Here is a 16,872-nt window from a genome sequence, read left to right on the forward strand (position 1 = left end):
TGGCGAGTTGCTCTGTCTGGAACCTGCATTATACCACGTTGTATATAAGGGTATGAAAAACAAACATGCTTATCCTGCCTTATCTCAGGGGGTCACTCTCAGTGTTTCACTTTTCAGAATTATTTTAGAGGTGGGTTTACATACATGACCTATTTCGTGTTGTGGAAGTTTCCTTCTCTTCTTAGTTACTTGAATGCTGTCAGTCTAAGGAATGCTCCATTTTGTCACATTTTATTTACCATCTGTGGACATACTTATGTTACCCTTTATTCTGTTAATGTGGTGTATTACACTGAGGGAGTTTTATCGCCTTCCTGGAATAAATGCCATTTGGTCATGATGCATAATCCTTTTCTACACCATGTTCAGAAGGCTGCTATGCTTGAACCGGTTCACATGAATATACCTTGGGATTATTGCTCTCTACTCTTGTTTTCTTGCAATGTCTTTTCATGGCTTTGGTATCAGTGTAATGCTGGACTGATGGAATAAAGTAAGAAGTGTTTCCCATTTGATTTTTTTTTTGGAAGACGCTGACAATGATTGATGTTAATTCTTCTAATTCTGTGTGGTTCTTGTGTACCTTAAGCATGACTACTCCACTGGAAAGCCTACATCACAAACTTCAGTTCTGCTATGAGAAAGAGTCTCTTTGACTTATGGTGTAGCCTGTCCTCTGCTTTCTAAAAAGTGTGCTTCAGCTACAAGAATATACAGTAGTACCACAATAATGGAGAACTCTCTCTGTCTCTTTCCCTACCCACATGTGTGTGTGTATGTGTGTGTATAGATCAAAGAGAACTTATCAATGAAGTACACACCCATTAAGTATTTACAGCAACCTGAAACTGTCTTATGCAATAGAAAATGCAGAATTTAGACCAACTGGAGACCTAGAGTAAGGGAAGAGAGAAAGACAGAGAATTATGGAGAAATGAATTATGTTCCATTTGCTTACATTACATAAAATGTATCCTGTTGTAGACAGACATCATATATAACATATATAACTGTAGTGTCCAGTGCCTTAGAATGTTTCCACAGATACAGGAGTTTTTGAGTTCTTCTCTCTTATTTACATACAACTCCTACTCCTGTTGTGTTACCTGCTTTGCTCACAACATTTTCTTTGATGTTGCCTGATGATTTGGGGTGAGCTCTTGACTCAAGATCTTTGCATATGCAATTTCTCTGCCTTAACTGGTTTTCTCAAAGTTATACACATGGGTCACATATCCCTTAGTTTTCCAGCTCAGAAGCCCCTGATTAGACATGATACAATGACAGGTTTCCCTTCTACTTAGAACTCCTTTGTCCTGAATTATTTTCCTTATTAGTTGTAACCACCATTTGAAACATCATTGATTCATTTATTTATATTATATTCCTCCCTCTGACACGCACATGTGCACACACACACACACACACACACACACCTAATACTAAGTATTGTTAAGTTCAAACACACATCATTACTTTTTGCAATGCTTTCAACAAAACTTGTCACAAGATATTTTGTTAAATTTTGTTGGGTGAATAAAAAGATCTCAGGAAATTTATGGAGGAGAACATTGTTTTGAATTATGTTTTTTTATTTGGATCAAGAACTGCTAACAGTTTCAGCCTCACAGAAAACATGGAGCATTTGAGAGTCCCTGAAATTTTCTGGTACATATTCGAGATTGGTAGAGAATGTGTAAGAATTAATGAGTGCATCATGTTGAAAACACAGCATTGCTCTTAATTCTATGATCACAGCTGGTGCCTTATCAATGCTCTTATCTCTGTTCCAGCTGTTTTCATCAGTTACATGGAAGAAAGAAATCAAACTCACGTTACAGAATTTATCCTCCTGGGACTCTCAGACCAGGGGGAACAGCAGTCTCTGCTTTTTTGGCTGTTCCTGTCCATGTACCTGGTCACCTTCACTGGGAACCTGCTCATGATCCTGGCCATTATCATGGACTCCCGCCTCCACACGCCCATGTACTTCTTCCTCTCCAACCTGTGCTTTTCAGACATCTGTTTCACCTCCACCACCGTCCCAAAGATGCTGCTGAACATCCAGATGCAGAGCAAAGTGATCACCTATGAAGGCTGCCTCAGTCAGATGTACTTTTTCATGCTTCTTGGAGTATTAGACAACATACTCTTGACAGTGATGGCCTATGACCGGTTTGTGGCCATCTGTCACCCATTGCACTACATGGTCATCATGAACCCCAAGTTCTGTGGCATCCTGCTCCTGGGATCCTGGATACTGAGTGTTCTTGACTCTCTATTACATGACTTACTGATTTTGCGACTCTCTTTTTGCACCGATCTGGAAATCCTTCACTTTTTCTGTGAACTTAAGCAGGTGATCCAACTTGCTTGCTCTGATAGGTTCCTCAATGACCTGGCAGTGTATTTGGTAAGTGGACTTCTGGGTGTTGTTCCACTCACTGGTATCCTGTTCTCTTACTCTAGAATTGTCACTTCCATTTTGAGAATTTCATCAGTGAGGGGCAAGTATAAAGCATTTTCCACGTGTGGGTCTCATCTCTCAGTGGTCTCTTTGTTCTATGCTACAGGCCTTGGGGTGTATCTGAGTTCTGCTGCTGCACAAAACTCCAGGGCAAGTGCCATAGCCTCAGTCATGTACACGGTGGTGACACCCATGTTGAACCCCTTCATCTATGGCCTGAGGAACAGAGACATCAAGCAAGCCCTGGGAAAACTCTTTAGCAGAGGGACGTTCTCTGCATATAGGATTCTTTGTTTTAAGGTAAAGTTATGAATAACAGGGCTTAAAACCCTAGAAGACCTAGATCATGTTATTTAACTCAATTCAGAGACTGACAATCTGCAGTTTATCTTTCTACAGTATTCAGTTGCTAAAAGTTTTTCATACACTATAAGCAACATTTCTTCTGAAAATTTTTAAAGTTTATTTATTTATTTTGAGAGAGAGGGAGCAAGAGCGTGTGGGAGGAGCAGATACAGATTGAAGATATATCCTATACTGTGTCCATATTGTCAGCGCAGAACCTGAAGTGGGGCTCAATCTCAGAAAGCATGAGATCTTGAGGTAAAGCGAAATCAAGTGTTGGACGCTCAACTGACTGAGCCACCCAGGCACCTGTCTTCTGCATTTTAAAAAGTTTTTACGCCTCTCATTAAATTCCATTGCATGGGTTTAAAAATATTTTTTATTGTTTATTCATATTCTCTGTGTGGATGTGTGTGTGTGTGTGTGTGTGTGTGTGTGTGTGTGTGTGTGTTTGTGTGAGAGTGAGAGAGAGAGAGAGAGAGAGAGAGAGAGAGAGAGAGAGAGACAGCGTAGTGGGGGAGGGGCAGAGAGAGAGGGAGACACAGAGTCAGAAGCAGGCTCCAGGCTCTGAGCTATCAGCACAGAGCAAGACGCAGGATTTTAAACCATGAATTGTGAGATCATGAGCTAGGCCAAAGTCAGACGCTCAACCAACTGTGCTACCACGTGCCCCCATTGCATGGATTTTTAAGAACATAGACATAATACAGCAAATTAAATACTTGTAATGTAATAGGAAAAGCAGTGGAGCAAATGTGAAATGCTTCTTCTTTGGGTTGAAAGCACGTATTTGTTAGCGTCTCTGCTTTTGGAAGAAAATCTTTGAACATATCAGAGGTTGTATACAAGTTTCCAGGGTTTTATGTCAATCTACCTTGGAAGACAATCACATCTACAAGAGCAGAGGCACCTGGAACCCTGTGTGATTAGTTTACAATAATCCACCTTCAGGACGCAATCGTTAGTTTTCCCTCACACAGTCCAAAACATAAATGAAGTGTGAAGGTAATAGAATTGCAACTCCTAATGTTTCCGGCCTTGAAGGTGTCATTCTTCGCGGTTGCCCAGGGATGCGTTATTATTTTTCCTTTAATGTTTTGGTAGGCAGCAACGCTGTCCTGTGATTTCCCTCAGCACCTCCTACCGTAATAGGCTCTTCACAGATCTCACACACAATATGGCTACTCTGCCTATTGCCACCGCCATCTTTTCTAATGCTGCATCCCAGAAATTAGGCAGTGTGAGCAGGAGACACTCAAGGACCTAACCTGTGTTGTGTGAGACAGACTAAGACGAATGTCTCCTTATCACCTGACCCCGGAAGCCACCACTGGGATTGTCAGCCATAATGGTAATCTCCTCTTACCTGATTCACAGTGTTCCAGCTAAACGTCCACAGGTCCCTCCAAACACTAGTATGCAGATAAATGTTCATGGACCTATCTCTCAGAAGCAAAGATGAAAAGAAACAGGGAAAGCAGGAAGAAAGGAAGAAAATGAGAAGAAAGGATTAAGAAGAGAGCTTACTCTTCTTAACATTTGCCAGTTTCTATGGGATAATTGCTCTCATCTTGCCCAATATCAAGGTGTCAATTTTAGTTCAGACCACAGTCCTCATGAACCATTATAAGCTAGCCAGTGCCATCATCTCAGAGCCTTTGGGTTGGGTTTGGAGGAAATGTAAAGCATTTGTTGCCGTTTTACAGCCTTCCATCAGGTGTAAATGGTTCCATCAATCGAAGATCTGGGCAGTGAACATACTCAGGACTGATAGTCTGGTAGAGATTATGACCCTTCATTGTGGTGACTCAGGTCAATCTTTTCTTCATGATCATTGGAGATGGTGTTTTTTATTTTTATTTCTTGGTTTTGGTTAGCTTATATTTTTAGTTACATAAATCGGGTGTGCCCTTAGTAAGCTGCCCATTATATTTTTGCGTGGAAATGCTGAACTCTGCTAGTGCAGAGCCTGATAGGGGGTTCAAACTCACAAATTGTTAGATCATGACCTGAGCCAAAATCAAGAGTTGAATGCCTAACAGACTGAGCCATCCAGGCACCCCTGAAATTCTTTTAAAGTATGTCTCTCTTTTTTTCATCTTTGTTTTTTTGGTCAGGGTGAAATATACATAAAATTTTTATTTTAAACATTTTGAAATATACTTATGGGGCCTTAAGTACTTTCCCACAGTTGAGCAACCTCTATCCACCTCCAGAACTCTCTCATATTCTCAAAATGAACCTCTGTCTACTTGAAATACTAAGTTTGTGTTGCCCCTCTGCCCAGCTGCTGTCTCCCACCACCCTACCCTCTGTCTCTAAAACTGTTCACTCTAGGTATCTCATATATGTGTAATTGTATAATATTGGTCCTTTTGTGCCGGCTTTCTTTCAGTTAGCCTAATGTTTGTGAGGTTCACCCAAGTTGTAGCCCGTGCCAGAATTCCACCCATTGTAAAGGCTGAATGATGTTCCACTCTATGTGTTCACCACACTTTGTTCATCCGTGAGTTTGTTGATGGACATCCAGGCTGTCTCCACATTTTGGTGACTGTGAACAAAGGTGATCATTCTATGTTTACACTTTGAGGAACCGGCACAATCTTTTCTACGGTAGCTGTGCCACGTTTCATTGGCATCAGCAAGTGCCACCAGGTTGCAATTTCTCCTTATCCTCACCAACAGTTATTTTTTGTTTTGGGGTTTAACAATAGACATTCTAGTACGCATTATACCGTACTATACATTCTAGTATGCATTCTAGTAGGCATTCTAGTACCCATTATACTATACTATAATCACATTGTAGGTTTGATTTGCATTCCCTAATGATTAGTCATGTTGTGCGTCTAAGTAGCCATGCCTCGATCTTCTTTGGAGAAGTGTCTATTTGAGTCCATAGTCCATGTTCTTTTTCTTTCACCATTACTTTTGTTTTTAAATTTATTTAAAAATTTTAATTCCAGTACAGTTAACATACAGTGAATTATTAGTTTCAGGTGTACAATATAGTGATTCGGCACTTCTGTACAACACCCGGTGCTCATCATGAAAAGGACACTCCTTAATCCCCATCACCTATTTCACCCATCCCCCATGCGTCACCCTCTCGTAACTATCAGTTGGTTCTCTATATAGTTAAGAGTCTGTTTCTTGGTTTGCCTTTTTTCCCTTTGCTCATTTGTATTGTTTCTTGAATTCCACATGTGCGTGAACTCCTATGGTATTTGCCTTTCTCTGAATTGCTGATTTCGTTTAGTAATACTCTCTAGCTCCGTGGACCTGATGCCAAACGCAAGATGTCATTTTTGTTTTCACCGGCTGAAAAATATTCCATCCTGTGTCTACATGTACCATATCTTCTTTATTCATTCACATATCGGTTGACACTTGGGCTGCTGCCACCCTTTGGTTATCGCAAATGATACTACTATAAATATAGAGGTGCAAGTGTCCCTTTGAATTTTTTTTTTTTTTTTTGGTATGTTTTGGGTAATGACCCAGTAGTGCAGTTACTGGATTGTGGGGAAGCTTTATTGATGCCTTGAAGGAACCTCTATACTCTTTTCCACGGTGGTGGCTCCAGTTTTGATTCCCACCAACAATACCAGAGGGTTCCCTTTTTTCCCCAAACCGTTACTCACACTGGTTGTTTCTATTTTTAAAAAATTTTTAACGTTTTTTTATTATGGAAGCATTGAATCCCTGTATAGTACACCAGAAACTAATATTACAGTGTATGTTAAGTAACTGGGATTTAAATAAAAGGATTTCGTTAAAAATTTTTTTAATGTTTATTTCTTTTTGAGAGGGAGAGAGAGAGAGAGAGAGACAGATAATGAGCAGGGAAGGGACAGAGAGGAAGACCCAGAATCTGAAGTGGGCTCCAGGCTCCAAGATGACAGCACAGAGCCTGACGCGGGGCTCGAACTCACAAACCATGAGATCGTGACCTGAGCCGAAGTTGGACACTTAACTGACTGAGCCACTCAGGCACCCCAAAAGGATTGGCTTTTTAAAATTGAATTGTTTGGGGTTTTTAGCTGTGGAATTTTTGAAAATTTTTACATATTTTGGATATTAATCTGTTACCAGGTGTGTGCTTTGTCAATCTTTTTTCCATTTTGTTGGTTGCCTTTTTACTTTGTGCCCTTTCATGCACAAAAATTTTAATTCTGCCAAAATAATTGCTTCTCTAATTGCCTGTGTCTTTGGTGTTCTAAACAGGAAATCTTTGTCCAATCTAGTGTCATAAAGATGTACCTCTGTATTTTTCTTTTTAGTGCCTATAGGTATATTTCTTATGCTTCAGCCTGTGATCCATTTCGAGTCATGTTGGTAGATGGTGGACAGAACAGTTAGCTTCATATTTTTGCATGGGGATATCCAGGTTTTCCATCACCATGACTTGAAAAGGCTGTCTATTTACTACTGAACTGTCCTGGCACTCTTGGCAAAAATCATTCAATCATCATATTTGAGTTTATTTCAGGGGCCCCTCGTTTTCCATTGAGTTATATTTCTGTTTTTGTCGCTGTTGTTGGAAACAGATCAGTTTGAAATTATAATGTGGTAAATCTGAAAATCATATTTTCTCCCTTCCCTGGGCATTATTTATATTGAGGTATAATTTACAAGTGTTGTATTAATTTGACGTGTACAATGTAATGCTTAACAATTCTATACACTGTTCAGTGCTCAAGGACATCAGTGTATTCTTAATACCCTTTATCTATCTCACCCATCCCCACCCACATTCCCTCTTGCAACCACCTATTTGTTTTCTGTGTTAAAGAGTCTGTGTTTATGTCTGTCTTTTCTTGTTTGGTCCTTTCTTTTAGTTCTTATATTCCACATATGAGTGACATCAAATGGTATTTGTCTTTCTCTGGCTGGCTCATTTCACTCGGCACTCTGCCTTCTAGGTCCATCCAATTGCATTCTTACATAATATTTTATTATGTCTTTTCACCTTTTAAAAGTGTCCATTCCTTCCCTATTTTTCCATCTACAGTTTTCTTTGACTATTGTCATATCAAGAGTCTGTGTCTAACATGATTGCATGGTGAGTTTTCCACAGGGAGGACTTGATCCTCGACATCTCATCATGAAATCTGCACTGAAACTCCACTATTTTCATAAGTATGTGTCAAACCTGTAGCAAAAATACAAGCATCTCTGCTCTCTGCAGGCTAACTGCTCAGGGTCATGTTTGAATTGTCCTACTTGCCCCCTGATTATTGGCCAGCAAGTATGAAGTATTTCCCACATTGGCTGCCCAGATACTTCCTCTTGGAGTGCCTTATCCCTTTCTCCCTCATCAAGAGTTGGGACAAAGAGAAGCTTGTTTGTGCGGCCTTCACTCAACTCTTCTGGAAAAGTTGACTAGGGTTGTATTCTTTTTCTCATGTGTCGGTGCCCCTTCAGGGTAGTTCATTCATGTATGTTTTATTTTATTTTCAAATTTATATTTTAGGTGGTTAACATAGAGTGCAATACTGGTTTCAGGAGGAGAATTCAGTAATTCATCACTTCCATACAGCACCAGGTGCTCATCAAAAGTGCTCTCCTTAACCCAACACTCATCTAGCCCATCTCCCTCCCACCTCCCTCCATCTGACTATTGTCTCTTGTGGTCTCTTTCCCTTTCTCCTCTTTCCCCCTTCACACACGTTCATTTGTTTTGTTAATTCAATTCCAATATGAGCGAAATCATGTGGTAGTTGTCTTTCTCGGATTCTTATCTCTGTTCACATAATGCATTCTACCTCCATCCACGTCACTGCAAACGGCAAATTTGCATTTATTTTTATGTTTCTTGTCCTGTTGAGACTGTGAGGTCCTCAATAGAAGGGACCCTTCTTACACTTGTCTTCCTCCTACCACGTTGCTTAGTGCCTACTGCCCTACAGCTGCTAATGAGCGGTTTAGAGGATGCCCAAAAGCAAATGGTCAAGTGATGTTAAAAAGATATTGCCATTGAAGGAGAATGAGAAACAGGAAGAAAAGAGAAGCACTCTGGGGCCTGGGTGTTCCATGATTGTGAGCTAACAGAAGGGGTGCAGATGGGAGAAAGAAGAGATTTAGGATACACAGAATTCTTCAAAACCAGAATTGGATAGTTACTACAGTGGCTATGGCTTATTAATGAGAACCTCTAAAGACAGGGCACCTCCTTCTGGGATAAGAGAGTTAAAATGGGATAAGAGACAATCTGGGAATGCCAAGTCTGTGTCCCCATACCAACAATGGGATAAGTTTGCGTTCTTCTATTCTCTCCTAGCGCTAGAGAACCAAGTCTTGTAAAGGGAAGAGAGACAAAAGAATATGTTATTAATGAGACTCATGGGAATTCATTCCCTACAGCTACAGAAATTAAAATGCCTTTGCTGCACCCAGGAAGTCGACTCTTGTAACCTCAGGTGATATGAACACATAGCTGTGTCCTCCAGAGCCTTCATGAGTGGGGCCATGTCTTTTCCCTTCCTAAGGATATAACTTCCAACCACATCACTCATCCATGGGAGAGACTGGGTCATTGATCTCCCGCTGTTCTGTGGTAACATCTGGGTGAGCCACGGCCTCTTCAGAAGTCCTGGGGAAATGAGTTATGATGGGAGGGTCCCCTTGTATCAGTAGTTATTTTGGGGGCCTCAACAGGGACAATAAATTAAGGAGAGTTTAGTAATGTCAAGCCATGCCCATGAGGCTTTGATTCTGGAGGGCAACTCTGGATACACTAAACCATTTCTCCCTGATCCGTCTCCTCCAAGGTTAGTGCTTTATCAATGGGCCTTCATCTCTCAACAGTCTTTCCCCTGTTTTCATTGCTGCTTCTTCCATTGTTGGGAGTGACTGTTTATTGTTATTGAAACAGTGGTTAATAGCAGTCATTCAAGAAACATTTTTTCAGAAACTTATGTATGGTAGACAGTACCATGTATTCTGGGACTAAATAAATGACTACGACAGTATTTCTTTTCTCAAGATACTCACTGTAGAAACAGAATGAGAGATGTAAAAATAAATTAATGTTATAATGTGAAATTGCATTGAAATCTGGGGAAGCAGATCCCCCAAAGTTGACTGTTTATTTTATTCTTAATTGTTTTCAAAAAGAGGGCTCTTTCATGGGAGTCAGTGAACACTTCATAGACAAGCTTATAGGTACTTAGCCTTGACGTTAGTGTTGGGGTCCTTCCAAGGGATAAGGGAGGTGAGAAGTCCAGGGAGAAACAGCAGAGGGGAAAAATTAGAGATGAAGTAAAGCGGAAGTTGTGCTGCTGTTATTAGAAATACTCCTTACTGTCTCACCAACAATCAGGAGCAGGGTCTACAATCTGCAAAATGAACCCATAGAAGCCTGGCTGGGTAGGCATCAGTCAGATGACCAAAGAAATGTATGTTTTGGCTGGAGGGTTGAAATTTAACTCTGAAATTAGTAAAGAGTATGTACAGGCCTTATGTCAGGGGATTAACTATGAACAGGTACTCTCCATGTAAAAATGACCCAGTATTGTGAGGAAAAAATTATTGCTGCATTCAGGATGTAAGAAGCATATTTAGGGATACAAATGGCACCATGAGTGTGAGAGGGGAGGCAAGACGGGTCTCTGAGGGGGTGGCAATTGTGGATAAAAAACCTCAGATGGACTTTTTTTATTCATTCTTAAATGTTTACTAGAAACAATGCCAGATATCTATAGTCATCAAGTTATTGAAATGTTTCCCAAACTATTTCTGTGGTATCATTATTTTATTTTATTGATGGAAAGCGACAGCAGTGATACTGCTTATACACAGCAAATAATGAAGCCTGGAGCTCTTCACGCTCAGAGCTCAGTGCTCCCAAAGCTTTGCATTTCATTAATATCTCTCATTTTTCATCCCCTTTAATATTTGAACAGTTGTACATTTACAGAAACAATTTGCTGTGATAGATCAGGGAGTTATCATAAGCTCCCTCCCCAGTGTCTGTTGTTTTGATCACAGCCTATCTCTTCCACATGTTAGTTTCAATTCTTGTATCTCCTGAGCCTCCACACATAGTGACTGCATCTCAAGCTTGCTTTATGATTGAAGCAATTGATAGTTCTGAGGACTACTGGTCAGGTGTTCTGTAAAATAATCTCCTTTTGGACACACCTTATTATTCTCTTTTTCCTGACTATACTGGGACTGTGGAAGTTGGACCGGAAGACCAGAGAGGGAAACTGCCCTGCTCATCTCGTGACATCAAGGGTGCGCACTGTCAACATGACTATTTCTCATTGGGGTTGCTATTGATGCCGGCTGTGACAGGGTTTGTCAGATTTCTCTTTCTCCTTTCTTTCCATCCTGTCCTCCTGTAGCGACTTTCTATGCAGCCCCATCTTAAAGTAGGGTGAGTTAGGGGCGCCTGGGTGGCGCAGTCGGTTAAGCGTCCGACTTCAGCCAGGTCACGATCTCGCGGTCTGTGAGCGGTCTGTGAGTTCGAGCCCCGCGTCAGGCTCTGGGCTGATGGCTCGGAGCCTGGAGCCTGTTTCCGATTCTGTGTCTCCCTCTCTCTCTGCCCCTCCCCCGTTCATGCTCTGTCTCTTTCTGTCCCAAAAATAAATAAAAAAACGTTGAAAAAAAAATTAAAAAAAAAAAAAAAAAAAAAGTAGGGTGAGTTATCTCACACCTCCTTAAGAGTAGAATATTTCTGCAAATCATTGGTTTTCTTCTGCACTTGGTGTTGTGTCTTCCATATTTATTTTTCAAGTAGTTACATTATATGCCCTGGGTTATAACCCAATACTACTTTATTTTGGTGCTCTAATTGGTCTTACTTTGCATTGGGGAGCTTCTTCAGTTAGCTAACATGTCCCTATCATTCTTGACTATTGGGGGTAGCAGTCTTACAGGAAAAGATGCTTCAACTTGAGCATACTGTATTTTCCTCTGAGCCCTACAAGCAGTCATTTCTGCGAGGAGCCCTGTTTTATTTTATTGGATCATGGGATGAGATTCAAGATCTTGGTGCCTGGTGGCATATTGCTACCAGGGTCTCTATATCTCCTCGATTGACCTGGCAAGGACACAGGAGTGCTTACTACTCTGTGTATATGCAGACATCTATACATGAGTCTATATGTAACCCTCTGTATTTTTATATAAGCTAAAGCAAGTTCATACTGATGGCACCAACTCTAATCACCAAAGGATTATAAGAGCTATGCCACCTTGCTTACATGTAAAATACCACATCACATGTGATACCTCATTCCCACCATTTACTCTCCATTTCCTTACATGCTCAACTTCAGTTAACATGTGCAGAAGTATCAGCGTCGTTAACAATACCCCACGGGATGCATTTTATCAAGTGTAGAGCAGTGCTTCTGTGCAATTTCTTTTATGTCTGGTTTTACGGTCTTTTCTTTTTCCCCAGATCTTGTTTTTCTGCACTTCTTTTTGCCCTCCTGTTTCACTGAGATTGTCTCATACAATTGTAATAGAGTTAGATTGTTTATCTTCCACATGATCCACTCCATTCTAGGATTCCATCAGCCACCTGAGTTTTATGTTTGTTTTGATTTACACTCTGCAAAAGTGCTGAATTCGTTTATTACTCCAACGGTTTTTCTTGTTTTTAATGCTATATATTTTTTTTAAAAATAAGATCACCTTCTTTGGGAAGAGAAATCATATTACATCTTCCATTCTAATTTTGATGCCTTTTGTTTCCTTTTACTTTTCTTTCTTTTTTTTGCTTAGTTGCTCTGTCTGGAACATGCAATGCCATGTTGCATAAAAGGTATGAAACAGACATGCTTATCTTGCCTTATCTTAGCGGTTGCTCTCAGTGTTTCACTGTTGAGAAGGATTTTAGAGGTGGGTTTTCATATATGACCTATTTCGTGTTGTGGAACTATCCTTCTGTTCATAGTTTCTGGACAGTTATTACTATCAAGGTATGCACCATTTTGTCACGTTTTATTTGCCATATGTTGAGATAATCATATGCTTTTATCCTTCTTTTTGTCAACCTGTCGTATTACACCAAGGGAGATTTATTAGTTAAACCATCCTTGCCTTCCAGGAATAAATCCCACTTGGTCAGGATGCATAATCTTTTTCTACATCATGATCAAAGGCTGCTGTGCTTGAATTAGTACTATTTAGTCGAAGATTTTCACATAAATATTCTTTGGGAATATCATTTTGTACTTTTCTTTTCTTGCAGTGCCTCTTCTTGGCTTTGGTACAGTGCAATGGTGGCCTGAACAATTAAAGTAGGAAGTGTTTCCCATTTGAATTTTTTGGAAGCAGTTGAGAAAGATTAATGGTAATTCTTCTAATTCTGGGTGGTTCTCGTGATTCGTAGCCGTGACTACTCTACTGGAATGCCTACAACAAAATGCAATTCTCATCAGAGAAAGAAACTCTTTGACTAATGGCATAGCTCGTCCCCTGATTTCTAAAAAGTTGTGCTTCAGCTGTAAGAGTACACGGTACCACAATAATGGAGAACTCTCTCTCTGTTGCTTTCCCTACCCACGTGTGTGTGTGTGTGTGTGTGTGTGTGTGTGTGTAGAACAAAGAGAATTTATTAGTGAAGTACACACATATTAAGCATTTGTAGCAAGCTGAAGCTGCCTTTGAGGTAAAAACTACAGAAATTACACCAACTGGAGACCTAGAGTAAAGGTAGAGAGAAAGACAGAGAATTATGGAGGAATGAATTATGTTCCATTAGTATACATTACATAAAATGTATCGTGTTGTAGACAGACATTATATATAACATATAAATATAAAAACGACACTGAACTGTTGTGTCCACTGCCTTAGAATGTTTCTAAAGATGCAGGAGGCTTTGAGCTCTTCTCTCTTGTTTGTTTGTCTCTTCTCTCTCCCATTGTGTTACCTGCTCCGCTCACAACTTTTTCTTTGATGTTGCCTGATGGTTTCCGGTGAGCTCTTGACTGAAGGCCTTTGCATATGCGGTTTCTCTGGCTTAACTGGTTTTCTCAAAATAATTGGGAAGGTTCATATATCCCTTAGTTTTCTAGGTCAGAAGCCCCTGTTTGACTTGACACATTGGCAAGTTTCCCTTCTACTTAGACTAATTTTTCCTGAATTATTTTACTTATTAGTTGTAACCACCACTTAAAACATCATTTATTCATTTATTAATCTTCTATTCCTCCCTCTTCACACACATAAACGTCTAAGACTCAGTGTTGTTAAGGGCAAACACCCATCACTACTTTTTGTAATGCTTTCAACATTACTTGTTACAAGATATTTTTGTTAAATTTTGTTGGGCGAAAAAAAAGATCTCAGGAAATTTATGGAGAACATTGCTTTGAAATTATTTTGATTCAGAACAAGAATTGTGAACAGTTTCAGACTCACGGAAAACATGGAGCATTTGAGAGTCCCTGAAATTTTCTGGTACATATTCGAGATTGGTAGGGAATGTGTAAGAATTAATGGGTGAAGTGTGTTGAAAACGAAGCATTTCTTTCAATACTGTGATCACTGCTGGTGTCTTTACAATGTTCTTGTCTCTGTTCCAGCTGTTTTCGTCAGTTACATGGAAGAAAGAAATCAAACCTGTGCCACACAATTTATTCTCCTGGGACTCTCAGATGAGGGGGGGCTGCAGTCACTTCTCTTTTGGGTGTTCCTGTCCATGTACCTGGTCACCTTCACTGGGAACCTGCTCATGATCCTGGCCATTATCACGGACCCCCGCCTCCACACGCCCATGTACTTCTTCCTCTCCAACCTGTCCTTTTCAGACATCTGTTTCACCTCCACCACCGTCCCAAAGATGCTGCTGAACATCCAGACGCAGAGCAAAGTGATCACCTATGAAGGCTGCCTCAGCCAGATGTACTTTTTCATGCTTTTTGGAGTATTAGATAACATACTCTTGACAGTGATGGCCTATGACCGGTTTGTGGCCATCTGTCAGCCACTGCACTACATGGTCATCATGAACCCCAAGTTCTGCGGCATCCTGCTCCTGGTATGCTGGTTATTGGGTGTTTTTTACTCTCTATTACTTGACTTACTGATTTTGCGACTCTCTTTTTGCACAGATCTGGAAATCCTTCACTTTTTCTGTGAACTTAAGCAGGTGATCCAACTTGCTTACTCTGATACTTTCCTCAATGACCTGGCAGTGTATTTGGTAAGTGGACTTCTGGGTGTTGTTCCACTCACTGGTATCCTGTTCTCTTACTCTAGAATTGTCACTTCCATTTTGAGAATTTCATCAGTGAGGGGCAAGTATAAAGCATTTTCCACGTGTGGGTCTCATCTCTCAGTGGTCTCTTTGTTCTATGGCACATGCCTTGGGGTGTATCTGAGTTCTGCTGCTGCACAAAACTCCAGGGCAAGTGCCATAGCCTCAGTCATGTACACGGTGGTGACACCCATGTTGAACCCCTTCATCTATGGTCTGAGGAACAGAGACATCAAGCAAGCCCTGAGAAATCTCTTTAGCCGAGAGACATTGTCTGCATGTAGGATTCTTTGTTGCAAGATAAAGACTTGAGTAACAGGGCTTAAAACCCTAGAAGACCTAGATCATGATATTTGTATCAGTTCAGAGGCTGACAGTCTGCAGTTTATCTTTCTACAGTATTCGGTTGCTAGAAATTTTTCATACTTTACGCACAAATATTTCTTCCGTAGTTTGTAAGGTATTTATTTTGAGAGAGAGTAAGAGCAAGTGGTGAGGGTGAGAGAGATTGAGGGAATATCACAAGCCATGTCCATGCTATCAGCACAGAGCCTGAAGTGGGGCTCAATGTCAGAAATTTTGAGATCATGACTTGGACCAAAATCAAGAGTGGGGCGCCTATTGGCTCAGTCACCCAGACACCCCTCTTCTGTATTTCTCTAAAACTGTTTAGGCCTCTCATTAAACTTCATCCCATGGATTCTTAATTGTTTTAATGTTTATTCATTTTTTGAGGGATGGGGGAGTAGGGGCAGAGAGAGAGAGGAAGGCACAGAATCAGAAGCAGTCTCCAGGCTCTGAGATGTCAGCACAGAGCACAGTGCAGACTCAAACCCATGAATTACAAGATCATGACCTGAGGCAAAGTTGGATGGTCAACCAACTGAGCCATCCTAGTGCCCCGATTGCGATATTTAAGAACATATACCTAATATAGCAAATTGAGTACTTTTAATGTGATAGGAGGAGCTACTGAAGTTAATGTGAAATGCTTTTGCTATGGGTTTAAAGCAATATCTTTATAGCATATATTTATATATATACAGATATATTAGATTATCTTCTTTTGGAGGAAAACCATTGAACATATCAGAATTGATAGATGAGTTTCCAGGGCTTTATGTCAATCCACCTTGGAAGGAGATCACATCTGCAAGAGCAGAGGCCCCTGGAACCCTCTGTGATTAGTTTGCAATAATCCATCTTTGCTATGCAATCTTCAGTTTCCCCTCACACAGTCCTAAACATAAATAAAGTGTGAAGGTAATAGAAATTGCAACTCCTGATGTTTCAGGCCTTGATGGTGTCATTCTTGGTGATTTTCCCAGGAATGCATTGTCATTTTTCCTTTAATGTTTTGGTAGGCAGCAACGCTGTCCTGTGATTTCCCTCAGCACCTCCTACCGTAATAGGCTCTTCACAGATCTCACACACAATATGGCTACTCTGCCTATTGCCACCGCCATCTTTTCTAATGCTGCATCCCAGAAATTAGGCAGTGTGAGCAGGAGACACTCAAGGACCTAACCTGTGTTGTGTGAGACAGACTAAGACGAATGTCTCCTTATCACCTGACCCCGGAAGCCCCCACTGGGACTGTCAGCCATAATGGTAATCTCCTATTACCTGATTCACAGTGTTCCAGCTAAATGTCCACAGGTCCCTTCAAACACTAGTATGCAGATAAATGTTCATGGACCTATCTCTCAGAAGCAAAGACAAAGAGAAGCGGAAAGCAAGAAGAAAGGTGGAAAATAGAACAAAAGATTAAGAAGAGAGCTTACTTGTAGCATTTGCCAGTTTCCACGGTATCATTACTCTCATTTTGCCCAATAGCAAG

The 16,872-nt window shown here is 40.6% G+C and overlaps 1 protein-coding gene and 1 pseudogene across 1 annotated transcript; both read left to right on the plus strand.

The window, feature by feature from the left end:
* The first annotated feature begins 1,798 nt into the window (after positions 1-1,798).
* On the plus strand, positions 1,799-14,954 carry LOC122213327 (olfactory receptor 7C1-like). The gene is made up of 2 exons (XM_042927450.1): positions 1,799-2,767; positions 14,887-14,954. The coding sequence occupies exons 1-2, from the start codon at positions 1,811-1,813 to the stop codon at positions 14,926-14,928; spliced, it is 999 nt and encodes a 332-aa protein (XP_042783384.1). The 5' UTR covers positions 1,799-1,810; the 3' UTR covers positions 14,929-14,954.
* LOC122213326 lies at positions 14,376-15,336 on the plus strand (annotated as a pseudogene).
* Positions 15,337-16,872: the final 1,536 nt, after the last annotated feature.

Source organism: Panthera leo, chromosome A2 (assembly GCF_018350215.1).
Source record: "Panthera leo isolate Ple1 chromosome A2, P.leo_Ple1_pat1.1, whole genome shotgun sequence".
NCBI classification, from domain to species: Eukaryota; Metazoa; Chordata; class Mammalia; order Carnivora; family Felidae; genus Panthera; species Panthera leo.